General features: G+C 43.5%; 2 protein-coding genes across 4 annotated transcripts in view; one reads left to right on the forward strand and one right to left on the reverse strand.

The window, feature by feature from the left end:
* Positions 1-614: 614 nt before the first annotated feature.
* Positions 615-6963, reverse strand: UBIAD1 (UbiA prenyltransferase domain containing 1). 2 transcript variants are annotated; one of them, XM_063353947.1, is made up of 3 exons: positions 6755-6963; positions 5904-6461; positions 615-5028 (listed from the first exon to the last, which is right to left on the reverse strand). In XM_063353947.1, the coding sequence occupies exons 2-3, from the start codon at positions 6424-6426 to the stop codon at positions 4541-4543; spliced, it is 1011 nt and encodes a 336-aa protein (XP_063210017.1). In that variant the 5' UTR covers positions 6427-6461; positions 6755-6963; the 3' UTR covers positions 615-4540. The 2 variants fall into 2 exon arrangements, with proteins under 2 accessions (XP_063210017.1, XP_063210018.1); XM_063353948.1 differs by lacking the exon at positions 6755-6963 and adding an exon at positions 6585-6678.
* Positions 6964-7286: 323 nt separating this feature from the next.
* Positions 7287-26112, forward strand: part of MTOR (mechanistic target of rapamycin kinase) — a 66762-nt gene continuing 47936 nt past the window's right edge. The window contains exons 1-27 of one of the 2 annotated variants that reach the window (XM_063353708.1): positions 7287-7334; positions 8627-8790; positions 9171-9279; positions 10596-10828; positions 11199-11399; positions 12148-12282; positions 12750-13025; positions 13353-13461; positions 14336-14522; positions 14713-14841; positions 15675-15919; positions 16098-16313; positions 16704-16909; positions 17462-17584; positions 17942-18031; positions 18126-18218; positions 18729-18863; positions 19227-19356; positions 19591-19841; positions 20699-20740; positions 21794-21880; positions 22474-22641; positions 22867-22979; positions 23381-23543; positions 23787-23879; positions 24597-24743; positions 25551-25693. In XM_063353708.1, the coding sequence (XP_063209778.1) occupies positions 8671-8790; positions 9171-9279; positions 10596-10828; positions 11199-11399; positions 12148-12282; positions 12750-13025; positions 13353-13461; positions 14336-14522; positions 14713-14841; positions 15675-15919; positions 16098-16313; positions 16704-16909; positions 17462-17584; positions 17942-18031; positions 18126-18218; positions 18729-18863; positions 19227-19356; positions 19591-19841; positions 20699-20740; positions 21794-21880; positions 22474-22641; positions 22867-22979; positions 23381-23543; positions 23787-23879; positions 24597-24743; positions 25551-25693 (3944 nt within the window). In that variant the 5' untranslated portion in view covers positions 7287-7334; positions 8627-8670. Of the gene's footprint in view, positions 7335-8549; positions 8791-9170; positions 9280-10595; positions 10829-11198; positions 11400-12147; positions 12283-12749; positions 13026-13352; positions 13462-14335; positions 14523-14712; positions 14842-15674; positions 15920-16097; positions 16314-16703; positions 16910-17461; positions 17585-17941; positions 18032-18125; positions 18219-18728; positions 18864-19226; positions 19357-19590; positions 19842-20698; positions 20741-21793; positions 21881-22473; positions 22642-22866; positions 22980-23380; positions 23544-23786; positions 23880-24596; positions 24744-25550; positions 25694-26112 lie in introns of those variants that run through there. The other variant, XM_063353709.1, reaches the window with a different exon arrangement.

A 26112-nucleotide genomic window follows, 5' to 3' on the forward strand; every position in this document is an offset into this window, starting at 1 on the left:
CACTTTCTATTAAAGGCCCAGTTTCTTTAAAGTGAGTTTAAGCTGACTACTAATAGACACTGCCTGCTGCCAGGACAAAGCATTAGAGTGTGTTTTAAGAGCAAGTGCAGACCAATTATGGTATTAACACCCAACGTGCTGTCTTGCTAAAGGATACTCAGCAGACTGATTTCTGCAGCTTCAGAAAAAGAGCTGTGTCATATTTCTTTGGGAGGATTCTTAAGTACAGCCCACATGTATCTGGATGCCATGCTATTCTGCATTTTATCCTCTAAAATTATCTCCAAATGCTATGACCTTGGAGCCCACTCTGCACCTCAGAACGGCTGAAAAAATATTTTCTAGGCCTAGCTGTCTTAGAATCATAAAATGTCCTGAAAACCCAAACAGGAAATCACTACAAAGCAAACAGTAGTAGTACGATAGTGTTGCAGGTAAAAGCATTAGCTCCACAATGGTTTATAGCCACTAAACTTTACTGCAGGAACTTCTTTCAAGCAAAAACTGAAATCATGATGTTTCACAAATCCCTCACACATCACGCCTTCTTTGTATCTGTTTTCAGCTATGTGCATCACAGACAATAGAGGCAGCACACCCAAGAGGTTTCTCAAGACTGTTCAAACCACTTTAATCACATATGAAAAAAAAAGCCAGAAAGCGTGTAAGACAAACAGGACTTCTTAGGTCTCCTTAAGCTAATTGTACATGCATTTATACAGTAGATTGTACCAGTGGCCAAAACAGGAAAATTTCAAACCATGCTTTAGGCTCATCTACAACACACACCGTGGAGGTGTTATGCTGTCACAGGCCTATGAAGCAAGTAAAATCACAAGTCAGGAGCAGAGACCATGGCACTGGAAGAATGGCAGACCACACAGGTGAGGATGAAAAACTCCATCTTTATTAAAAATATTAAAAGTTCAGCTGAAACCTCCTTACAAATGCTGAACAGTACATGGCACAGAAAACTGCATGAAAGAAAATTCTGTTCATTGATGAAAATACTGAAACTACTCTGAAGTCTGCCATTAATATGAGATGATCACTGCTACTGAACTTTTTACGCAATGGAAGTACAGGACTATGGGATTCATAAAAGGACTATAACCAAAAAAGAGTGCTCTTTCATGCACTTATACTATAAACATGGCAGACAAAGACCCTCCTCCTTCCAGGAAGATGCTCTAATATATGTGCAAAAATACAACTGGAGTGATATAAAATAACCAAACAGCATAATTAACAGAATAACATTCAGACACTTTATTGTATAAGAAAGGCCAGGAGGTGCTTTATGACACATTAACAGATGGGCTACAGATCCGTTCATCTAACAGTGTAGACTCATCATATTGCAACAGAACTCATCAAGAGAGACCTGAAAGTAGTTTTAAAAGTTTATATTTAAGGGAAGTAGCATGGGACAGGAAGGAGAGGGGTAGGGAAAGAGACCTAGCATCTTCATCACAAAACAAACCAATAAAGAAACCTCCCTTACCACTCAATGTCTATGTGAAGATTATTTTGGTCTACTTATGTTGGTTAAGTCACCTGTTAGTTCATATGTAAAATGCTTTCTAGTACTAACATGCTTTTTAGAAAGCACACAGAGATAAAGCACTTTTGACTTTCAAAGCTCTCTATGACAATGATGTCGGCTCAGCATCCCTGTGAGGTAGGCAAAAATTAGCTGTTTTTTCTGAGGCAAAGAGAAGTTAAATGACTTCCTTAAAGCCATGGTAAAGAATGAGTTGTTTATCAATGATATCCTTAAGAACCTGGAATGATACTGTTTTTCATAGACAGGGAACTGAAGGCAACCAGCGTCTGCTTGTAAGGAATTACTGAATTTTCATCTCATTCTTACTATCAAAATGCTTTGAATCCCTCACACCTTGAAAAGCGTTCCACAAACATATACATATACTAGTGAGCTCTTCCTTCATCTCTGTAACAAAAAGCACTGGTCTTTTACAGCAGCAAGCAGACTTCCTAGAATGGGGCTTTTCCCTGCCAGTAAAGGGTAGCCTAGATACAACTAGAGTTACATACACTACTCCACCAATGACCATATCCTAGATCTTTCCACTGTTAAAATTACAGCTATCAAAGATATGAGCCAAGTATTTGAGTATTTGTTACTTTATGGAATTTAGCTTGAGTACTGTAGTTTATGTAAAAGGAGTAGAAAAAGATAATTATCCATTCTTTTAAACTGATAGCTACACAAAACCAGGCTATCATAAAATAAAGCACGTAGCTGCTACAAAGGGTAGCAACAAAGCCATGCTGGGTTAACCTAATAAAGCCACGTATCCCCAATTGCAAGGTTAACAGAGTCATCAGCTCAGTCCATATCCCAAGAAAAGCTTTTGGTTTGCAGAAGGGTGAAGTGGGTCTCGGAGCCAGGCTCTTCTTTCTTCTGTAGGTCCACAGAGAAGTAACAGTAGATACTGTGTTGTGTATGTTTGTATTGAAAACAGTTTCCAAAACCTAGATAGTCTCCCTCCATCCAGCTGAGATGAACTTTTGCATTTTCTCATCATGTTTCTAATCTAATCAAATATTTTGCTGTAGAAAGTAGCACACGGTTGCTGAAGTCCATCTCCTCTTGTCTTGTGCCTAGTCAGATTAGAGAGATCACTTGCCCAATTTTAATAAAAGATGAAACTGTGGTTCATAAAATATGCCTGCAAAGAATCCTTCCTGTTGACTACAGTTCAGCTGTAAAGCAGGAGACCAACAGCTGGGTAACACTGGATACCATGAAGCCGTAAAAACAGTCACTTAAGTATTTATACCATGTAATCTTGTATTTTCAACTCAGCTTTACTACTGTCAGTACACTCCACTAATTTAACACTCAGCACTTTCAGATGAACAACACAAGAATGTAACTTACCTATGACAGATGCAGGATAACACCATGCTAGTGTATTGCGTTTATTGCTTGTGTTTAAAAGCCCTTCATATAGTGGTTAGCACACTCCCACTTGGTTCAAAAGCAAGGTTGTGCTCTAGGCACCAGCAGCTCTAGTTCAACACCTATATCAATTTCTCTGAAGCTTTCCACAATTCCTGTAAGCAAACTTACACCAAAACCCTGCATACAGGAAATGAATACTTTTCCTTCAACACAGAATTCAGTTGCCACTGAGCAGCATGGTGTGAATCAAATTCATCTTTGCACTGGAAGTCACTTTTCCCCAGTTGTGTTTGGCATGTTTTTCACACTGCTACATAATTGCTGAAACAATCATTTCTCCAAATGACCACATGAATATCAAGTGGCAAGATCAGCAGGAGAAAACAAAACAACACTGTAAGGTGTAGGAGGGGAAAAAGAGGGTGAACTTCACTTCAGAGCTAACAATATTTAAATGTGATTCAGTCACACAAACTCTCAACTCTATTAGGAAAAATCTTTTTAACAAAAATGGTTTCTTCCTGTTTCCAGTCCTAAGTTTTATGCAGACCCAATGCAATAATCCTGATTTCTTTTTTCTAACCCTGTATCTTTCTCCTTTGCTCAACTGAGCTTCTTTTTGGGCTTCTTATAATAAGCTATTTGACTGTAATACTCCGGGCCTCTAAATAAACAGAGAACAACAATTGAAAAAAATATATTATTTTTAAACTAAGAATTTGTTCTTCCACTCATGTATCCATTAATCCATACCCAGCCAAAGAAATCTGGCACTCTGTCTGTCAGCTCCCCCTTAACTCCAAGACTATCATTTCAGAGAGCAAATGCAAAGATGGAAACCACTTGTTTTTCTATGCATTGAGGGCTTTTCAGTTGCATGATTTGCGTTTACGGCTTCAGCTTTCGTAGCGGAATACAAATTTACTGGTTTTGTCTTAAAGTCTGTGCAGTGGGCAATTTGTGTTCCAACTAAGCACCAACATCCCACAGAGATACATAACTTTGAAATTTCTAGACTCTAAGGGCCAAGGAGAAGTAACAGTTAATGATTAGTATCTAGCACATTTCAGGGGGCTTGGAAATAAAAGCTCAAAATTTGGCTAGGAAAAAAAAACCCAACAAAGCTTAAAACATACAACAGATGAAGATGAACTATGTTCACAAGGGAGTGAAGTAATAGCACCTACATCGTTGTGAAGCTAAACATTTGGCAGTGTTTTCTGTTTACCACACAGGAGCCACAGGACTCCTCAACCATGGTAAGGAAAGGAGTCATAAAAGCAACCACTGTGCTTGTGAAGGGAACAGAGAGTTTGTATTTGAGGCTCAATCTTACTTTCATTGAGTTGATGTTTCCTTCTCCTCAGATTGCCTTGCTCCCCTGAAGCAAAACTGCACAGTTCACCCCTTCCAAAGAACCAACAAATGACTTTCTTGAAGTTTGTTGTACAAACTAACCAAGACCAGAAATTATAAAATTCACAGCCAATCAACAGTTCAAGATGGTCTCTCCATTCTTCCCACTGTCCATAACAGGTCATCTACTCACATCATCCACTGTTAATCGGCATTAATACTGAATTGTGAGGCCTGACTATACAGCTGTTGTTACAGTTTGGGCAGAGCACCAGCTGGTGCTAGCGTAATACCAAAAACATAGAAAAGCCCCAAGAGGAGATTGAGTTTGGCTGTCCGCTGAGGAATTTTGTTGAAGCTCTGACTGCGAAACTGCCTCTCCAGTGAAAATGCCATCGGGATGGTGAGTAGCGGCAATGCCATGCTGATGGTATAGCGTGTGGCCAGCACACAGAAAATCAGGTAGGGCAAGAAGAGCAGCACGGTGTAGAGAATATAGGAGAACGCAGGGCCGATGAGGATAGCCAAGGTGACAATACCCGCCTGCCGGTCAGACTCCATGTCTCGTGTGTTGTTGCTGTGCAGGATGGCCTCAGTACTGAGGGCTAGTGGGATAGCGTAGAGCAGTGGTGAGACAGACAGATAACCAACCTGCACAGCATGAGCAAACATGACAGCCAGGGGCCCAAAGGTGATCAGGATCACCACGTCTCCAAGTGCAACATATTTAAATCCAATTCCTGTGACAAAACACAAGAATAGAATGAAGCATCATCAAACAACTCAAATGACAGAAGAGAATGGATAACAGATCAGCCCTTCCCACAGAAAATGACCAACGTGCATATAGCTATGACCGAGAAGCATATTTTCTCTTTTTTCCAAAGATAATAAAGGAAACACAGCTTCTGAATTTCTCCAGTCAAACAATGTAACAGAAACTAAGGGCCAGGTTCTAATACCCATCTTCATATCTAGAAGTACCTATTTCTGCAGAAATCTATAGAAATAAGGTACTCTTTAGTGAGACCATGCATACTAGAACCTGATCCTGAAGAAATACATAAAATACTCAGAACAAAACACAAAACTGACAAGGTTCGTCTAAGGAAACTAACATAACTGCTTTAGAGTTTTGACAGTTTAGGAGACAATAAAAATATTCTACTCTTACTAAGAACAAACGCAAACTGTTTAACATTCACAATGAAGCTCCATCTAGAGAATAACAATAAAACATTCCAAAACAAAGCAACAGATTCCACCAATGGAAAAGAACGTATGCAGTGAGCTATACTGCTGAGGGATACAAGATACACATCATGAAAAGTTTCAGCAACAGTTCTGATGAGCATCTAAAGCCATATATGTAAATAGCAATGTCTCAACACCACTTTCCAACCGAAGAACTTAGCGTGTGCCTCTTCCCACACCTTCCCACAACAACCAATGGCAAGGAATGCAAGTTTATGTACCAGTACTTCAGGAAATACCACCAAATATTTTATGGCAGTTAACGAGATAGATCATTTGCATTTTCTAGAAAGCCTTGACAAGTCAGCTAATTCTGTCACGTTCACGTTCAGATTCACACTAAATGGGATACAGAGCTTACCTCCAGTATAAAGGAAGGAGCTGGAAAGTCCTCCAAAGTATATCAGGGCCAGGTGCTCCAGCTTGAGCGTTGAGACAGCGTAGAGCCCAGCCGCACAGATACAGCCCACGGTATAAAGGAAGACTCCAAACCGGACTACATCCTGCGGCTCCAAAATCTGGTCCACCAAAGTCCTGTCATCACTCTTCTTGTGATCGATGCCTTTGGAGAAGTCGTAGTAGGTGTTCACCAAGTTGCCGGCTCCGTGCACAGCCAGGACGGTCACGGCGCTTCCCACCAACAGCCCTGGGTCTAGAGCTCCCTCAGCCCGGTACGCCAGAGCGCTGCCGAGGGCCACAGGGGTGAGGGAGGCACTGAAACTCCAAGGCCTGAGGGCCAGCACATAGGCCGCACACTTCTGCCTCCAAGTACCAGGGGGGACCCTCTCCGCGCCCGCCAGCGCGGCGCCGGCGTCGTTCCTCTCGCTCCCCCGGGGGCTCTCGGCGCTAATACTGATCTTCTGCACCAGGTCTGCCGGCCCCATGCTCTCCCCGCCGCCCCGTCTCGCAGCAGCAGCACCTAGAAGGGGAAGGGCCGCGCGTTAGCCTGACCGCCGCCGCGGGGCCCAGCGGGGACGGGGGGATGAGGAGGGGGCGTCGCCGCCATGGCCGTGCCTGAGGGGGAGGCGCGCGCCGCCCTTACCCGCCCGCCGGGCGCCCGCCCCGCCGCGCGCGCGCGCCCCAACCGCCAGCGTCCCGCGCGCCCCAATCGCCCGCCCGTCGCGCGCCTGCGCCCAACGGCCGCTCCGCCCCTCCTTCTCCCGCCCCCGCGGCCGCGGCCCCGCGCACGGCGTTCCGCGGAGGGTCGCGTACCCTAGCGACGCGCCAGCGCCTCCTGGCCCCCGGTGTAAGCATCGAATGGCTCGCGTCGTCAGGCGCGGCTGCCAGGGATCGCTCCGAAGCGCACACCACTACTGCCGCAGGCGCCGCCCCGCCTGCCCTTGGTCCCGCCGCGGGCAGCCGGACACATTTCAGCGACGCACACCGGGCGCGGCACTGCACCACGCTTGCTCCTCCGACGCATGCGCACGCAGCACACAGGCTTTACGGGAGGGCGGAAGCCCGCCGGCCTCCGGAAGGTGGGCCTAGCGCCCACTTTTCACCAATCGAGCGCGCCTAGCCTTCTTATTTGTTAGCTTTACTGCCACTCGCTCCCATCTGGCTTGATCATTGGCCGGAAGGCAACGGGCTCTCCTTGCCGTTCCGTGGGGGAAGGGGTGGAGCTGCGAGAGCTCCTTCCCTTTTGCCCCTTTTCTATTGGTCAGAGGCGGTGCCTATCAAAGCCGTTCTGGGAGGCGATTGGCCAGCAGCGGCTCGCCGGCCCGGCAGGCGCGGGGGAGGGGAGGGCGCGGGGCCCGGAGCGGGGGAGCCGGCGGCGGCCGGGGCGGAGGCGGTGAGTGCGGCTCTGGAGCCTCCCCTCAGCATCGCCTTCCCTTTCCCCTCACCTCCTGTCAGGGCCCCACCGTCACGGCCCTCCCCGCCCGCTCCCGCCTCAGCGTCCGCCGGGCTGGCGCCCTGTCAGCGGCACCGGCGCTCCCCGCGGGCGCCTCGGCCCCGCGCCGCCGCGGCTCCCCGCCCGCACCGGCCTGCCCGACGCTCCCGCCCCCGCGGCCTTACCGCTCGAGGCCCCGCGCCCGTCCCGGCGGCGGTGCCCGCCCTGCCCGGCCTCAGCCCTCCCTCACTCCTGGCCTGGGGAGCGGCGGGATGCCCCGCGGGCTCGGGCCTGCCGGCTCCCGCCTGCCGGCTGTCGCGTCCCTCTGTGAGGGCGGCTGTGAGGGAAGGGGGTTCCCTCACAGGGAATACCCCGGCCAGCGGTGATGGGGCCGCGGCCGCAGGCTTCGTCCCGGGGGAGTTTCTCCTGGCTCCCGTCCGCGGGGAAGCCCTGGAGCCCCCTCAGGCTATAGTCTCGGTGGATCTTTGTGACGGCGCGGGGGATATTTGGGGAAGAAGGAGCTGAAGTTTTGGTGCCTTGGGTCGCTGTGGGCCCATTTGTCAAATGCTCGGTTTGGGCTTATGCAATCTGTAAATTGGGGGGGAGGGGGTGTCAAACCTCTAAAATATTTTCCATGTACAGAAAGACTCGTGAGAAAGTTTGGCTACATGTTATGAAAATAAACATCCTGTTGCAATGATTGGTGTTGCTATAAGTAGACTTCCCATCTCTAAATATCTGCTGGAGAATGTAACGCTTGCCAGGCCCTGAGTGCCGAGTCTGCCTTGGGTTGGCATAACACTAGAATTTCTGTGGAGAAACTTGGATGAAACCATTCAAGGAGGAGTCAGATATGATAATGATATTATCATAGGGATGATTATGCCTAATTATTATACGGTAATTGTAAACCCTAATCTGACCCAGATGTTTTTCAGCTATTGCACGACCCTTGATTTAGAATTAGATCACTATGCATTCAGGCGCCTGACCTACTGGAGCATGTTTTGGTATTTGATGAATGAGAGAGCAAATAGGCTGGGGGTCAAGATATTAGGTGGTGATACAGTTTTATCACAGGGTTGTAAGGCCTAAGGAATATAGCTGTTAATTGTAATTTTATGCTCTACTGGCATAGTATCGTTGCATGCAATGGGTTGTGTGTTTTGGAAACAGGCAGCAGGGGCAGCGTTAAGAAGGAAGCTCAGCAATTTCAATAGCTGAAAGCAGTAAAAAAAGTTGTCTCCCTGAAGAACTTACAGGACTTGATGCCCCCGAGCCCCAACATACTGCCATCATGTCGGGCACTGTGTCCATTCTCCAACAATTTGCCAATGGTTTGAAGAGTCGGAGTGAAGAGACGAGAGCGAAAGCTGCCAAGGACTTGCAGCATTATGTCACCATGGAGCTCCGTGAAGTGAGTGCTGCAAATGAGATAATTTATCCTTGTTTATCTTATGAGTCTAGGGCACTGGCTGGGTACTTTGGGGATGGAAATTTTGGGAATATGGAAGCCATATTGGAGAGGAGATGGGGCATAGCAGGGAGCTTACCTTTGCCCCAGCATATAGGAGAGGTGCGTGAGTTGGTGACACAGATGGGTGGTCAAGTAGCAGAATAAATAAACTTGACACATCTAAGGTAAAAAGAAGAGATGCTGTTTTGTTTTTGTAATGTATAGTTGATTTAATTTCTTTCTGTTTAAATGACCTAGAAAGCATTGTCTTTATGGAGGTTTAGGGGGCAGGAAGGAAGGAAAGAATGTTAAAAGCTGATTTGAACTTTTTCTTTTTACAGATGAGTCAGGAAGAATCTACCAGGTTTTATGATCAGCTGAACCATCACATATTTGAGCTGGTCTCTAGCTCTGATGCAAATGAAAGGAAGGGTGGCATTCTGGCTATAGGTGAGTGAAAGTGCTTAATGCCTCTGGTGAGTTCTCTCTTCACGCATCTACCTTTAGGAACAGATTTTCAAAAGGAATGAGCTTTTATAGTCGGAGCCTTATGTCTGACTGCTCAGTATGCTGAGTGCATGCTAGTTGCTGGGCTCTGAAAATCTGGCTGTAAGTGTCAGCATGGGAGCTGCTGAGTGCTGAGAGTGGCTGAAAACCTGGTGCTTAATGGGCCTTGAGCTCTTCCCGGAGTTGAGCATCAAACGTGAGTGCTGAGCACGTGAAAATTCTGTTCTTGAGCTCAGCTGAGAACAGTTTGTACTGTCCATTTATATGTATTAGTGTCCACGGACTTTCTCAACTCTCTTCTGTCTGAGGAGATTGATTCTTGTTATTTAAATTTACCTGGCTCAATAACAGCAGCTCCCATCCCTGGGAGGCACTCACATAGCTTCTGCTTTGATTCTGATCAGCTGCTCCATCAGTTGCTCTGGTTGTGCTTTCGCTGTGACATGGGAAAGCTGCCTGCATCTTGACTCATAGGGAAATCAGCTTGCATAAATACTTAGCCTTCCAAGTGAGTAGCCCGTATTGTAGCAGTTACTACTTTAATAACAAAACAGGAGGTGCTTATGGTTTAGGCTCACAGACGTAATCATCCAATCCCAACATGTTTGAAGACAGCGGAAGTCCCTTAGCTAGAGAAATCTTTGTTGACAACATCTGACTTTAAGCTGACAGTATCACTTTAAAATTGTTTCTGTGAATTTAGTGCTGTTGAAAGGTGCCGGCTTGACAACTCTGGACACTGATGGCCTCTCTATCTACAGAGCAGGTACAACCCAGGCACCAGCGGTGAAAGCAGCTATGCTGCTGCCTGCCCAGGTGCTTCCGCCCTGGCCAGGAGAGACCATCTCTAGAGCTGAGGGGGAGAGCTATTTCCTTGGTCCATTCAGTCTTTGACTTCTCTACTGAGGTAGACCAGCCGTAGTCGTTGCATGTGGATGGATGCTTTCCTATTGGGAATGGGTCTGTGATCCCAGGGTGGATTTTTTTATTTCTCTCTTTTTAAACTATAAATGGCGAAAATCTGTGAAGCTACTGAATGCATTTTCCTGCCCACTTAACAAGTTCAGGCTCAAAAGAATGGTGGCCCTTTCCTATTGCTTGATTATTATTATTATTTTCTGTGGATTTGCAGTTTAGGAGGACTTAATGGGAATCTTTGAGGAATGGATAGGGAATACTAACTCTCATCTAGGGATTACCTACTGTCTGCATCACTGACTCCTAAGGAGAACCTACAGCATTACTCTTTTTCTCTACAGCAAGCCTTATTGGTGTTGAAGGAGGTAATGCCACCCGTATCGGCAGGTTTGCCAACTACCTGAGGAACCTCTTGCCATCCAATGACCCTGTTGTAATGGAGATGGCTTCCAAGGCTATTGGGCGGCTTGCTATGGCTGGTGACACCTTCACAGCTGAATATGTGGAGTTTGAGGTGAAACGAGCTCTGGAATGGCTGGGAGCTGACAGGAATGAAGGTCGAAGACACGCTGCTGTAAGTGATCTTTTTTTGTCTTCATCCGTCTTGGAACAGGACGGTTAGGATTTGTTAACAGTGGTAGGAGATGTGCACAGAAAGCTGCGGAAAAGCTCTGGTCAGGATCAGAATGGCTGCCAGTCCATGTCTGGGAATCTGCGTTGGTCTTGTGGCAAATATAGTGCTGCTTCACTGCTTCTGTCTTATCCCAGTGACTAAAGATTGAGACACCATTGTGCTAGGAACTGTAAAAGTATGGTGCTGGAAACAGCTCAGGCTCACAGACACTGACAGTCTAAATAAATGGTACTACGGTCTAGAAATTATGAGGTATGTTTACGAGTGCTCATCCTCACAGATTGTTACTGTTTTTCTCCCCCCCCTCCAGGTTCTTGTCCTGCGTGAGCTGGCAATCAGCGTGCCTACCTTCTTCTTCCAACAAGTGCAGCCATTCTTTGACAATATATTTGTGGCTGTGTGGGATCCCAAACAGGCCATCCGAGAAGGAGCTGTTTCTGCCTTAAGAGCCTGCCTTATCCTCACCACTCAGCGGGAGCCAAAAGAGATGCAGAAGCCCCAGTGGTACAGAGTAAGAAAATAACTTTGTCTTGAAGCACCTCTTCATAATGCAATGCAAATTATCAAGGGCCAGTTTTTAGAAGAGCTCCTTAAGCTAAGAACCTGTGTTACTTCTGTCTGATTGTCAGTAGAACACTGCCGCCCCTTGAAAGGGTTGAAAATATAATGGCTTACCAAATATGTAGTTCCTTTAGTGCATTGTAAAAGTAAGCAAGAGACTTAACTTCATCAAGAATCCATTGCTCTGTCTGCAGCTCATTTTCAGCTGTTGAGCCTGACCTAGTTTTACAGCCATGCAATCAGATGCAATTGTCATCCCCTATTAGCAGATGGTTTTATTAGTGTTGATAAAGCATAAGTGAAAAAGGTAAGGATTTTTTTGTCTGAACCTTAGCTTTGCTGACATTGTTGCATGAATTCAAGCTTCATAATGTCAAATAAGGTTTGAACAGTGTAGTCAACTGTTGTAAACTTGGGTTCCTCATAGTCAAATTTGTGATGCGGATATTGATGAAGTTTATACCATGGCATGGTTGACTGGCTGATTAGTTGAAAAATGCTCTGCAGCACAGTCCACAAATTCTGAGTGAATCTGAATTTTGTGGTGTTATACTCTGTTATTACTCAGTTGAGGTTTGTGGCTACTCTTAGAAAATTATAGGACATCAGTAACTCTTGTCTGGCAATACTACTTTATTTGCACAGGCTTTGTTTCTGTATGATCACTGAGGTTTTTATTTTTTTTCTTTTCCCCAAAGCATACATATGAAGAGGCTGAGAAGGGCTTTGATGAGACTTTGGCCAAAGAGAAAGGAATGAACCGTGATGACCGAATCCATGGTGCCTTACTGATCCTCAATGAGCTAGTGAGAATAAGCAGTATGGAGGGAGAGGTGAGCAAATGAACAAGATGGGAATTATGGCTTTTGGTTGCCGGATTGATTGGCAATGTGTAGATACTCAGCAGTCTGTGGAAATACCCCATTGTGTTTGAAAGGGGGTTGTTGGGCTGAAAAGCCATCTGAACATGGAATCAGAGCATTGATTATTACAAATTGAAGTGTGTCAGAGAAATAGCAGCAACAAGTTTGGGCTGAGTAGGTATTAAGCTCTAATGGGAAGTGCTATTAACTGGATTAATTACAATTAAAAACATTGTTATATAGAACAAGGACTCTTTGTTGCATGTTTTGCTGGATTTTGCTTAGTTAATGGTTTTACAGCCACTTGGATATCAATTATACAGGATGCTGCTCAGGAGATTTATGTTGGGAATCTGATATTCAGCTTTTTTTTGTAAAAAAACCAAAAAACAAAACAACCAAACAAAAAAACCCTCATGTTTTTCTACTTTGTCCAGCGCCTTAGAGAGGAGATGGAAGAGATCACTCAGCAGCAGCTTGTGCATGACAAGTACTGCAAAGACCTGATGGGCTTCAGTACCAAACCTCGCCACATCACTCCCTTCACTAGCTTCCAGTCTCTTCAGCCCTCTCAGTCAAATGCTTTGGCTGGTCTTCTGGGGTACAGTGCTCACCAAGGAATCATGGGTTTCGCAACCTCACCTGTCCCAGCGAAGTCTACGTTGGTAGAAAGTCGATGCTGCAGGGATCTAATGGAAGAGAAGTTTGATCAAGTAAGTGTTTGGTCTTCAACTTGTCCACCAACATTCACAGCACCAGTTCTTGTAGAGCAATTGTCATCCGTGTCCTTAATTAGCAGGCAATTCTGCCTAGTATTGAATTGAAGCATTAAAACTCGTTAATTATATATGTATCCTGGGTTTCTCACTGTCTCTCTTGGAGCAAGTGATTTTCTTTCTTTGGAAGCAGTCTTAATTATCTGCCTTTCTGGGGGACTCTGAAGCCAAATGTCAGTAGAATGCCTTAAAGCATCCAGGTAATAATCATTTGTGCATCACTGCCAATGACCGTCCTTCAAAGCCAAATCTGTCTCCTTTCAGGTGTGCCAGTGGGTTCTCAAGTGCAGAACCAGCAAAAATTCTTTGATCCAGATGACCGTTCTCAATCTGCTACCACGGTTGGCAGCTTTCCGTCCTTCAGCATTCACAGGTGACAAGACAGATGGTTGGATGTTAGAAGTGTTGCTGAAATTGGGCTGGAAGTTATCCAGCTCTCTCTGGTCCAGATGAGTTTATGCAGCAATACAAATGTGCTTGTAAGATGAGCGAATTCCTCTGTGGGAGGACAGCCTTTTTTTTTTTTTTTTTTTTTCTGAAGAAGTGTGACTTGATAACTGATGCCAAACTGTTGCTCTGATGAAGAAAATGGATTGAAACTAATGTCTGAATTCTGTGATCATAAGGGATAGAACCTCCTTTTTGTTGTTGTTTTTTTTTTTCTTTTTCTCAGTATGTCAGACTTGGGGTTGAACGCTGCCCTCTTGCTCCTACTCAATGCATCCCAAATATTATCAGCAGACTGGTCTCCCTTTTTTTTTTTTTTCCCCCTCTTGCATGTACTGGGAAATATCAAGTAAAAATGGGAAACACATGCTGGCTTTAAAGCAATTCAGTTAGTTTATCAAGCAAGCTTAGGAGAGTGTCGGAGTTGGAGGCAAGTCACTAAGCTGCTCTAAGCGGGTTGGAACAACTTTGTGTTCTTATTCCAAATTTCCAATCAATCACTATAAAAACAAGGTGCTTGGATGTTATTTGTGTGTAGAACCTGTTGCAATGTATTTTTTTTTCCTCATAGGTCTCTGATTTTGGTGGCTTTTCTTTTTAATTTTTTTAAAAAGAAAGCCTTCTGGGCTTTGAAAATTCTTTTATATGGTGAAGTGTGTTTGCCACTGCTTATGTCAACAAATTTTATGTGGCTATGTCTGTTCCCTAGTTTTAAACTTGTAAAGGTTTAGTTGCAAAGGTGAGCATCTGTATAAACCTAAATGAGTTCCAATATCTGTATTGCTCTCTTTTTTGGGCAGCTGATCAGTATCTTCCAGACACCATGAATCATGTTCTCAGCTGTGTGAAGAAGGAGAAGGAACGAACAGCAGCCTTCCAGGCCTTGGGTTTGCTGTCTGTGGCTGTGAGGTCTGAGTTTCAAGCCTACCTGCCAAAAGTCCTTGAAATCATAAAAGCAGCTCTGCCACCAAAGGACTTTGCCCACAAGTAAGTGTGTGAAGGTTAGAGGAAGAAATCGAAACAGCTGTTCTTTGTATAATTTTTGTGATGTGGGATCAAATTATTGTATTAAAATCAGAGGTATTTCTATAAGACTGATAACGCAGAGGTGGGATGAGGAAAGATATTTGAAAAATAGCAGCTCATCTTAATTAACTTTTATGTGGTCCATTTCCAGGAGGCAGAAGTCTGTGCAGGTTGATGCCACAGTCTTCACCTGCATTAGTATGCTGGCACGAGCTATGGGACCCAGTATCCAGCAGGACATCAAAGAGCTTTTGGAACCTATGCTGGCTGTGGGCCTGAGGTATGTACAATGCTGGGAGCATGTTTTTTCTGTTAGCCACTGGATGGCATTGTTGTCCATACAGAATGAGACCTTGAACGTCTTCAGATTGAGAAGGAAAATTACTGCTTTTAAATGATCTTTCAGAAGATCAGTATAGCTCTTTTAGAAGAATAATATGTTTTAAGTGTTAATGTGTCTGTTGAGTTGTTTAAGAGCATTGGTCTCTGTGTAAGATCTTTTTGTAGAACAACTAGTGAATTCAAAAGCAATCTCCTTTACTTTCTGCTATTCAAACGCATTTGGTTACAGCATGCAAAAATTTAGGAAGCCTCTGAAGGGCAGCACGTTTCTGCTGTATCAAATTGGTAGGGAAGGAGAATTGAAGCGCTGCATATTTGCTCCTAGCTTCTTTCACCTTTGGACCTGGCAGTTCCTGTTGGAAATTTCCTAGTTGATGAAGCTGTTAGTATGGGAAGGTATGGAGAAAGTATCCAGATAGCTCAAACTGTTTAGATTAACGTTGCCATCTGGAAGTGAATTTAGTGCCTTTGTGTCTAAAAAGCACAAGTATAAGGAATCACTCAGATTTGTAACAGTATTCCGTTAGGCAGTTGCCTATTAGGCAACGTTGCCTAATGTAGCAATGGGCAGTTTGCTCACCAAGTTCATACAAGAAGGTCATCTCATGTGCCTGAGTTCACATAAGGACCCCTGTGCTCTGCTGGCAGGTGTTGCTGTGATGTGAGAATGCCCACAATTATCTTCTAATGGGCAAATGCATAAACAAAAAGGTGAAATATGCACCACATTGTTTCTGTTCTAATGACTGTCTGCCTGCTTCTTGCCCTCAGCCCTGCTCTAACAGCTGTGCTGTACGACTTGAGTCGCCAGATCCCCCAGCTAAAGAAGGATATCCAGGATGGGCTGCTGAAAATGCTCTCCCTTGTTCTAATGCACAAGCCTCTGCGACATCCAGGCATGCCAAAGGGCCTTGCTCACCAGCTTGCCTCCCCTAGCCTCACCAACATCCCAGAGGCCAGCGACGTGGGTAGCATCACCCTCGCCCTTCGTACACTGGGTAGCTTTGAGTTTGAAGGTAAGATGAAATAAGGAAGCAGAGGGACAAGGGGTATGGGATATAAACACTACTGCATTGGAGTAGAGTACAAGTAACAGGAAAACTCTGAGAGCATATTCTTTAAACTCATCTTCCCTAGTAAGATCAATAATTGAGTTGTAAATCTGCATTCAACTCTCCATCTTCTTCTTTCTAGGCCATTCTCTGACTCAGTTTGTTCGGCACTGTGCAGACCACTTTCTGAACAGCGAACACAAGGAGATCCGGATGGAAGCAGCCCGCACTTGCTCCCGCTTGCTCACACCTTCCATCCACTTGATCAGTGGTCATGCCCACGTGGTCAGTCAGACAGCAGTGCAGGTTGTGGCTGATGTTCTCAGCAAACTGCTTGTGGTTGGAATAACTGACCCAGGTTAGTGTGGGGTTCAGAGAAAAGGGTTCTCCTATCCATGTTAATTTTAACTTGTAAGCAGGTGACAATAAATAAGGTTGTGGCAGACTTTGAACCTGTTTGCTTCTAACTTAAGCCGTCATTCTTTATAAATTAAAAAAGTCTCCCAGTTTCTCTTCCTGGATCTTGATTTTTGAGGTGTTAATAGAACACTAGTGCAAAATGCACAAACTGTGCCCTTGGTGTAATACCTTGAACTAGGTAGAGCCCTGAGACTTTTTTTTGCTGCTGTTTTGTGTTGTCGCCTTCAAATTTGTAGTTTGGGAAGGGATTGGTCCCTTCTATTCAGTGTTCCTACTTGATTTTTTTAATCTTTCAGTTGCATTATGGTAACTCGCAGTGTTCTTGCAGACCCTGACATACGCTTCTGCGTGTTGGCTTCTCTGGATGAGCGATTTGATGCTCACCTTGCCCAGGCGGAAAATTTGCAAGCTCTTTTTGTGGCCCTGAATGATCAAGTATTTGAAATCCGAGAGCTGGCCATCTGTACTGTGGGTCGCCTGAGCAGCATGAACCCTGCTTTTGTCATGCCTTTCCTGCGCAAGATGTTAATCCAGGTAATGAAGAGGGATGCCTGGAGTGAAAATAGAGTACTTGGTATTGTGATTAAGATGGTGTTAAAGAACTGGGCTGTCTAGCTGTAGTGAATGTGTGGGAGAGTCGGGGGGGAAATTTCCCTTTTGGAAAGTATTTATTACCCAGCTTAGTAGGCTTCAGGAAGTTTTTTTTAGTGATAAATGTTTGGACTGAAGCTCTAAGGATGTATTAGAAAGGAAAGGACAGCAGCCATTATTTCACCCCACATTCATCATGCTGGAGTGTTTCCATCTGTATTGAGGAAAGAATGTTCTTTGCTTGTTCTAGGTGAAAGGATGGCACTGCTTCGTAAATGTAGATGGTTTTGGAGCCATCTATTCAGTTTTATGCTAATTAACATTAACTTCATTCAGACATAAATGACTGGATGGAGTGCAAATGTAGAACACCCTCTACAAGTGCTGAGACTGCTTTTTCTTTCTGTTGTCATTGGACAGGAGAGGAGGAAATCCAAAGAATTTTTGCCTACCTTTATTTTCCATGTTCTCATGCTTCCATTGTCTTTTCTGTAGATTCTGACAGAGCTGGAACACAGTGGCGTTGGCAGGATTAAAGAGCAGAGTGCCAGGATGTTGGGTCACCTGGTTTCCAACGCTCCACGCCTCATTCGTCCCTATATGGAGCCTATTCTTAAGGTAGAGCTTCTGTACATTTCCTGGGGACTTTGGAGTGACATGATACCGCATGTGGATACGTAACTGTCAGGAGCTGCAGTGCATTTGCTTCATCATAGCAGGAAAAAATCAGATTGGTGTGGATGTTACCCACGGTAATGCATGTATGCGACAGTGTAGCCTAACTTAATTCTGGATTTGCATAAAGCCTGTGAAATGAAAGTTTTGTTTACTGTTGAAATGCTCACCATGATGCGAGTTGGGCTCCTGTGGAATCAATTTTTGGGTGTAAACAAAAGGAAAGATAACGTTGAATATTGTATGTACAGCAAGGAGTCTTCTAAACACATTCCAATTTGTTCCTCTGTCACCCACCAGGCACTAATTGTGAAACTGAAAGATCCTGATCCAGATCCAAATCCAGGGGTGATTAACAATGTCCTAGCTACCATAGGGGAGCTTGCACAGGTAAGGATACTGCAGGTACCTCTTTGCCATGATTGTCAGTTGTTTAGCTTTTGGCAATGCTAGATGAAGGGCTTTGATTTTTGTCTTTCAATAGGTCAGTGGGCTGGAGATGAGGAAGTGGGTGGATGAGCTCTTCATTATAATTATGGACATGCTACAGGACTCCTCCCTGCTGGCCAAAAGACAAGTAAGTGTTTGACAGCTGCACTAAACTTGCCATCTGCTGTGACCAAAGCTTTAATGAAGTATCCATGTGTCCCATCATAGCTGCTAAAATGAACCTTTAAATCACGCAAGTCTCTCTTGTGGAGGGTACGGTCATGTTTGTGGCACACAGGTCAGGGATTGCAGTGCCTGTCTGTTGTGACAGAGTACAAAATTGTGAAAGGAAAAGGATCAAAAAAAAAAAAAAGGCAGTTTTTATTGGAAGGCTTGGTGTTACTCAATTGAATGCCTGTTTGAATTGTATCTCTAAGGGCAATTATTGCAGTCAGAGTCTAACAAATTGATTATCACTTTCTTTACTATTGCTTATTAAAAAGCACTCTATAAACACGCTTTCAAACCATGGGCTCTGATTTGCAGTGTGTTCCTAAAATGCTCAAAGAAACGTTGCCTAAGTTGAATGACTGATGAATCAGGAGACATAATAAATTCCCTGGTCAAAACCAATTTTCTCTGGGCTTGATTTTTCCAGGTGGCTCTTTGGACATTGGGGCAACTTGTGGCCAGCACTGGTTATGTGGTGGAACCATACAGGAAGTACCCAACTTTGCTGGAGGTGCTTCTGAACTTCCTGAAGACTGAGCAGAACCAGGGCACCCGTAGAGAGGTATGAACATAAAGCTATCACACAACCATTTCTAAAAGTTTTCTGGGGAGAGAGAGATGTCAAATAAATGTGTCTGCATAGATTCTTGAGAGGGGGAATGGGGTGTGGGGGGGGAGGTGAAAGATCATTTTTGTGGCTGATAGAAATACAATAAGCAGAATTAAGAGGATGAACTTGTTCAGTCAGTGAAATGGCCTCCAGCTGCTGAATGGAAAGCGTTGATGTTTTTTCCAGGCAGTCAGTTTAGTTCCAGATCTTCTCTCATTAATTCTCAGGACCTTCCCAAGCATGTAGATTCATATGTTGACTTTTGCTTTGGTGATGGAATTATGATGAATTTTCTTTTTCTTTCTGTCTTATCAGGCTATTCGTGTGTTAGGGTTGCTGGGTGCTTTGGACCCTTACAAACACAAAGTGAACATTGGCATGATTGATCAGTCACGAGATGCTTCAGCCGTCAGCCTCTCGGAGTCCAAATCCAGTCAGGATTCTTGTAAGCATCTGAAGTTCTTTCAAGTGAATAGCTTTATAATCTACAAACAGATCTTGATTTTTTTTTTTTATATATTTGTTTTTGTTTTGTTGTTACCAGTTTGTCTCCTCTTCTTAACAAATTATTAGTGTACACATTTTCATCTAACAGTTGGGTGCTCCTGAATGCACTTAATACTAGGGTGCTTCAAGACCATTTAACATGTAGCTTGTGACACTGCCTTCTTTCTCCTAGCGGACTACAGTACCAGTGAGATGCTGGTGAACATGGGAAACCTGCCTTTGGATGAGTTCTACCCAGCTGTATCTATGGTGGCACTCATGAGAATTTTCCGAGACCAATCCTTGTCCCAACACCACACTATGGTAGTTCAGGCCATCACCTTTATTTTCAAATCTCTCGGGCTCAAGTGTGTGCAGTTCCTGCCCCAGGTCATGCCAACGTTCCTTAATGTAATACGGGTTTGTGATGGTGCCATCCGAGAGGTGAGTGTACTAGGGACCACTCCTTCTTTCCCATTCCACTGCCTTAAAATAAGAATCCATTTTTTAAAAGAGAATGCGACTGGCTTTGGGCATTGCTGTGCTATGTGTTGCTGCCAAGCATGCTGCAGAAGTGAGGTTCAGCTCTGCTTCTTCTCTCCTGTTAGCATTTGGTAGAATATCCAGTGTAAACATTTTTTCTGCTTCTTATTGAAACAGCTGCTTCTGAGCATAATCCTTAAAGGCCAGTATTTGATTCTGGGTTTTTATCAAGCTGGTCTTGTTCAAGAAAACAGCCTGTGCAGCTTTCAGAGCTTTCAGTGATCTCTGCATTAGCGTACTGTTGCAAACAGTATTATTAAATAACAGAGGTAGACTCTTTAAGTTTCTGATGCAACCATGTACTTTGGCTCATCTGTGAGAAGGAAAATTCAATTTGCTGCAGTCTGCTAACATTCAGAGCAGTGTGGGTGGTGATTCCACAGCAGTGCTTTCTCTTCCCACTTAAGTTACAGTTTTAGAAGGAAATGAGAATTGTGTGAAGATAATAATGGGCTTAAGGTTCGCCTAACCAGAGATGGCTCCTTTTTGCCAAGCCTTTTCCTTAGGCAGCTGAAATCTCTGGGGTGGGAAAGGCAGTTTGTACTAGTTACTGGTACTGTGTTTTATAGGTGGGATGGGTGCTCCCTTAGCAGAATCCCAACCCTGCTATAGAACCGCTGTTTTCTCCCAGACTGAACTACTACTCAGATTGGAAGGAAAACACCTCACACGCCTGGGTTGGCCGAACTCCTAGACCTGACTGATCTAACTTGCTTGAAAGCTATGCAATTGTGCACACTCTGTTTAAAAATTTTCAGGTAAAAGAAGATGGTGAAAGTGTACTGGGGAGAAGAGCTGAGGTGGGTACGCGTGACTCTAAAGCCTAAAGGAGGCAGGTCCTTGTCTTCTATGTAAGCATCCTCTCACAACACCAAAAAAAAAGCACAGTGCAGGAGCTCAGGGTTCATTTTTGGTAAACATACGTGTACTGCTTTCACTAAAATAGCTGATGTTATTTCTTACTTAGTTTTCACAAAAATCTCATCTCTTTCTCTGAGCTCCACTTTGTATTTTGTCACTATAGTCTTCAAATACTGCATGAAGAAATCAAATTTAATATATGATAACTTACACTTTCCTGTTTTCCTGGAGGAAAAAAGACTGTATGCATTTATTTTGTGGACAAAGTGATTTAACCCACTGTATTTTATACCAATCTTAAAAGTAAATTCATTGTCATGTGTGAGTGCTAAGATTGTATTGAGGCAAAAGGAATTGCAAAACTGTCACTGTCTATATGACAAATAAAATCGTCTCAGTCAAAATTCTTCTATGGTACAGTCAACCATCTTTCAAAAACTTGCTATTTCTGTCAAGGACCAAACTCTCTTCCCCAGTAACTTTTCACCAATATATCTTGGTGGGGATGGGAAAGAGTATCTTAAAATGTGTGCCGGTTTGGTTTACAGGCAGAGGGAAAAGATAGGGGCTACATCTTTGGCAGCAACCTTCAAACATAAATTACAAAACTCTGTAGTTGAAGTGCTTGTGCTTGCAAGTCTGTTCTGACACTCAAGTGGCTGACACGTTATAAACCCCTATTTGTATGTTTGACTGTCTGAGGCTTTGAGCTCATAAAATTTTTGATGCAAGCTTGTGGGGGAGGAGTGTGGAAAACAATCAAAAAAAAAAACCCAAAATGCCCCCCCCCCCCCCCCAGACACTCCCCAAAACCCAAAGCAGTGAGCTGAAGCTGCCAAGAATTTAGCCCCAGATTCTGAGCATATATAGGAGCTATGCATGCTATTTGTTTGGTAAATGAGCTTGCAATTGGCCTGTGAAATGCCGTTTACCCACCATTGCTTTGATGTTTGAATAAGCTACATTGATCACTACCCATTTCTTCCTTCCAGTTCCTGTTCCAGCAGCTAGGGATGTTGGTGTCCTTTGTGAGAAGTCATATTCGACCTTATATGGATGAAATTGTCACCCTGATGAGAGTGAGTACAATCTTTAAGCCCGCATTTTGACTTTACTGTCAGAAAAGGTGGATAGTGTTTCTGTCATTATCAAGTGTATCAATTACTTCATAAACTCATATTACGGAATTCCATGTATTTGAAGTAATACTTGTATTTTGAAATAACATATCTTTGAAACAATAATATACACTTACTAGTAACTGTAATAGGAGCAGCTCCTAGATTCTGCTAGTGCCTGAGTTCGTTTGAGTGCGTGGATCTTGTGTACTTACTACTTTCAGAAACATAGTTTTAGCAAGAGGTGTTTGGAGTTCATAAATAGGTGGCATTTCACTTCATTTTCACTTACTGTTTGCAAACACTTAGAAGGATTACAAGAAATCAGTTGCCTAGAGATTGTTTTTAACAGCTATAAATATCCTGAAGGCACAGAGTGTTTTAAAAACAGACCAAACCTGCCAATTTATATTAGGCCATGAGGGAAGTATAGTCCTTCCCTGCGGTCTTGAATTTATCTAGAGACTCTGTCCTACAGTTTGCTGTTCTTGTAATTGGTACAGCTCAGTTGGACAACTGTTTAATTTTTTGCTGTTTTTTTCTTTCTTCTGTAGGACTTCTGGGTCATGAACAATTCCATACAGAGCACAATTATCCTACTTATCGAGCAAATTGTGGTAGCTCTAGGAGGCGAATTCAAACTTTATCTGCCTCAGCTTATTCCTCACATGTTACGGGTCTTCATGCATGACAATAGTCAGGGTCGCATTGTCTCTGTCAAGGTGAGTGGGAAGCTGCAGCAGCTGGGTTGATTTGGGTATTGCCGAGGCAGGTACAATGCGGGAAAAGGGGATGGGTGCAATTCAGCAGTGGCCTGGTGTGAAATGATGCAGATGGTACTTCTGTTTAAAGTGCAGGATTGAAGCAACTTTTCACTGGATACTGACTTATTTTAAATGCAACTCTTTCATGACTTTGAGTCACATTGGGTCATTTTTCCCCTCCAGCTATTGAATGCGATCCAGCTCTTTGGAGCTAACTTGGATGACTACCTTCATTTGTTGCTACCTCCCATTGTAAAGCTATTTGATGCCCCAGATGTCCCAGTGGTGGCTCGCAAGTAAGCATTGGTGGCTTTTTTTGCTTGTGATATCCAAGTTCGGCAATGGCTGCCCTAGCCACATGTAGAATGAAATACTGCTTAGTCCCTTCTATGGGTTTTCTCTGTGTTTAATCATTATGGAAGGTTATTTTTGGTTGGGTGTCACAGCACTGTTACTAGCTTTTCTTGGATATAGACTATTACTTTCTGGTATTCACCTGCCAGTATTTTAGTCACTGCAACTTGCATGCTGTCCTGCAAGTGCTAGCTGCATTAAAAGTGTTCTGGTGACATGTTTTTCCCATTACTGTTGACGCATAGGAGGACTGAGCTTGAATCACTTACGTATTTTTACATCTCATTTCTCCTGCCTTATACCATGAGAAATAAGTCCTCCCTTCTTTCTGCTCTGACTTTAGAGCTGCTCTAGAAACAGTGGACCGCTTAACAGAGTCCCTGGATTTCACGGATTATGCTTCACGGATTATTCATCCCATTGTGCGAACACTAGATCAGAGCCCTGAGCTACGAACAACTGCAATGGACACCCTCTCCTCTCTGGTGTTCCAGCTGGGAAAGAAGGTAATATTCTTCTTAGGCCCAAAAACTGATAGAAGGAGGGACTGTCCCAAAGATCAAGGCTTTAAAGTTGAGTATTTGTAATTAAAGAAAACATATTTTTCATCTCAGTTTTTTTTCTGGAATCGGGAGTTACTGAAATGAAACTTTCAGAATGGGTTTCTTATAAGATCAATGAAACAGGGTGGAATTTTACTGCTTTCAGTGAGACTGAATAACTAGCTTTTGATGCATTCCCCTGTACAGTACCAGATTTTTATCCCGATGGTTAACAAAGTGCTGGTGCGACACAGAATTAACCATCAACGCTACGATGTTCTTATCTGCAGAATTGTAAAGGTGAGTTGACAAGTGTATAGTTGTTTGCATGAGGGCACTTTGGGGATCTTTTCATGTTGAAACAGATGTAGCTGGAAACTTTGCTTTGAGTTACTCCTAAAATGAAGAATGGTTGTTACTGTATTTGTGTGTTAAGTACAGCTTTTTAAGGAAACTCTGAGATTGCATTGGGAAAGTTAGTCAACTGGTATCGATTATTTCGTAGAGAAAAATCACTGCAAGTTCTAGGTAAGAGCTTAAACTTGTAGCTAGTGTCATTACTTTTTTCTCAGTAGTTCTTAAATGTGGATTTACCCTATTTTTTCCACAGTTTCAGGATTTAAAGAGACCTTATTATCTCAGTATTTTCTATAGTATGTTCCCCATTTCAAAAAAACTCAGTAACTGCTTTGCAATTTGATTAGTGTGTAACAAGCAGCACACTGCTGTTCTCAGCTTCCTAGTGAGTCAAATAGGAAAGAGTGCTTGTTTTAAGGTGTATTATTTTGGCTTTTAATACTGGGAGGTAAAACTTCTAAACAGTTACTTTGAATAGAAAAGGTTTATCATTCGAGTTCTCTGGTTTATAAGGTGTAATCATTATAATGAAACACAGTTGTTTGCTTCACAGATTTTGCTGTGAGATTGGATAGTGCTCTGACTTTATCATCCTTTGGCTTGTAGGAAATTGCTTCTGTATGTGTGGGTGTGATCTTCATTGTAAGCCATTTATTGTAGGGCTATACTCTTGCTGATGAAGAGGAGGATCCCCTGATTTATCAGCACCGAATGTTGAGAAGCAACCAGGGAGAAACTTTGGCCAGTGGTCCTGTGGAAACAGGTCCTATGAAGAAATTACATGTTAGCACCATCAACCTGCAGAAGGTAAGACTGGAGCACTGCACAGCATGAGTTCGCTGCTGAAGGGAGGAGCTGTTGTGTCACATCTAAAGAGTTTGTCCAGTGCATCTAAACTACATATATTTACATCTCTCTTCTGTTGCCAGTTCTGTACAGAACTAAGGTCAAAGTAGCGTCTGAGACTCTCTTTAAAATTAGAAGGTGCTAAGCAACTTTAAAGATAGGAGCAGCTGAATTACCAGACTAATAATGGCTGTGAATTAATCTTGACACTTTCTTTGTTATGCGAAGTATGAACAAAACTTCCTAGATCACAAGGAATCACGTGTAGCTTCTAGAGACATCTAGAGTCTCTGCCTTTGTTCATCAGCCACTTCTCTTATGTGTTAGTGCTGTATTCTCTTGAAGCCAGTATAGAACAGCTAAGGACTGGTTGATTTGAACAGTTAATGCATGTATCAGTCAGTTCAGTAGAGGGACGGATTGGTTTGAAAATGCTGGACTTAAAATGTAGTTCTAAACTCATTAAGTATTTTTAAGCTGATGTTTCAACAGTGGCTTGAGCTCTTGATGCATTTTTATAAGGAAAGAATTATTCATCTTAAATACTTGGCATTTCATGACAAGAATACGTTTAGGGAAGATTTCTTAGAAATGAGACTGAAGTACTGCAAATTATCTGGTAAAGGCAGCGGATTTCAGGGAATTAAAAAGGGAATCTCAGCAATGTGATCTGGAGCTGTAAAGAAGGAATGCTGCCTGCTGATGGATTTCTTCTCCTTTTGGATAGCACCTCATTTGGTAGTTGAATTGTCTTGCTTTTTACTGCAGGCCTGGGGAGCAGCAAGAAGAGTTTCCAAAGATGACTGGTTGGAATGGTTAAGAAGACTGAGTTTGGAGCTACTGAAAGATTCCTCCTCACCATCGTTGCGCTCATGCTGGGCCCTGGCTCAGGCATATAATCCCATGGCTCGGTAGAATAATTCTGTTGTTTTCAGATCACTTGAAATTGCGGATGCAAGCCAGATATTATAAGGAAAAAGAAAGTTACTTAAAAGCACTTAGGTTCCATAAATAGAGATAGCTCCTGCTTTGGGACAAATCAAATAGCTGGCAACTTGATTTCATTTCCACCCTTCCCAGTTGGCTGCTCCATGATGCGCACAAAATCTTTCAGTGGAATTCTGTATATTAGTCTAGGAATAATTTAAGGCACATAAAAGTGAAGCTGGAAAAACAGCAGTGTATGAAATAGTTTCAAGAATCTTCTGTGGGTGCATAAAAATGCCTCTGAGTGGAATAAGTTACAGTGCTTTATTTCTTATGCAACCCATATGTCTGGAGAAAGTTGTGAGTTTCTGTAAGCAGTTGCCTGTTTATCTCTTATTGATGA

The sequence above is a fragment of the Chroicocephalus ridibundus genome, chromosome 16 (genome assembly GCF_963924245.1).
Source record: "Chroicocephalus ridibundus chromosome 16, bChrRid1.1, whole genome shotgun sequence".
NCBI lineage: Eukaryota > Metazoa > Chordata > Aves > Charadriiformes > Laridae > Chroicocephalus > Chroicocephalus ridibundus.

What these genes read in the sequence shown, in the direction of transcription:
- UBIAD1 (XM_063353947.1), bottom strand. Translation starts at nt 6,426, where the DNA reads ATGGGGCCGGCAGACCTGGTGCAGAAGATCAGTATTAGCGCCGAGAGC. An exon ending in CTCCTTCCTTTATACTGGAG is followed by an intron (nt 5,029 to 5,903) that starts GTAAGCTCTGTA and finishes GTTTTGTCACAG; the next exon opens with GAATTGGATTTAAATATGTT.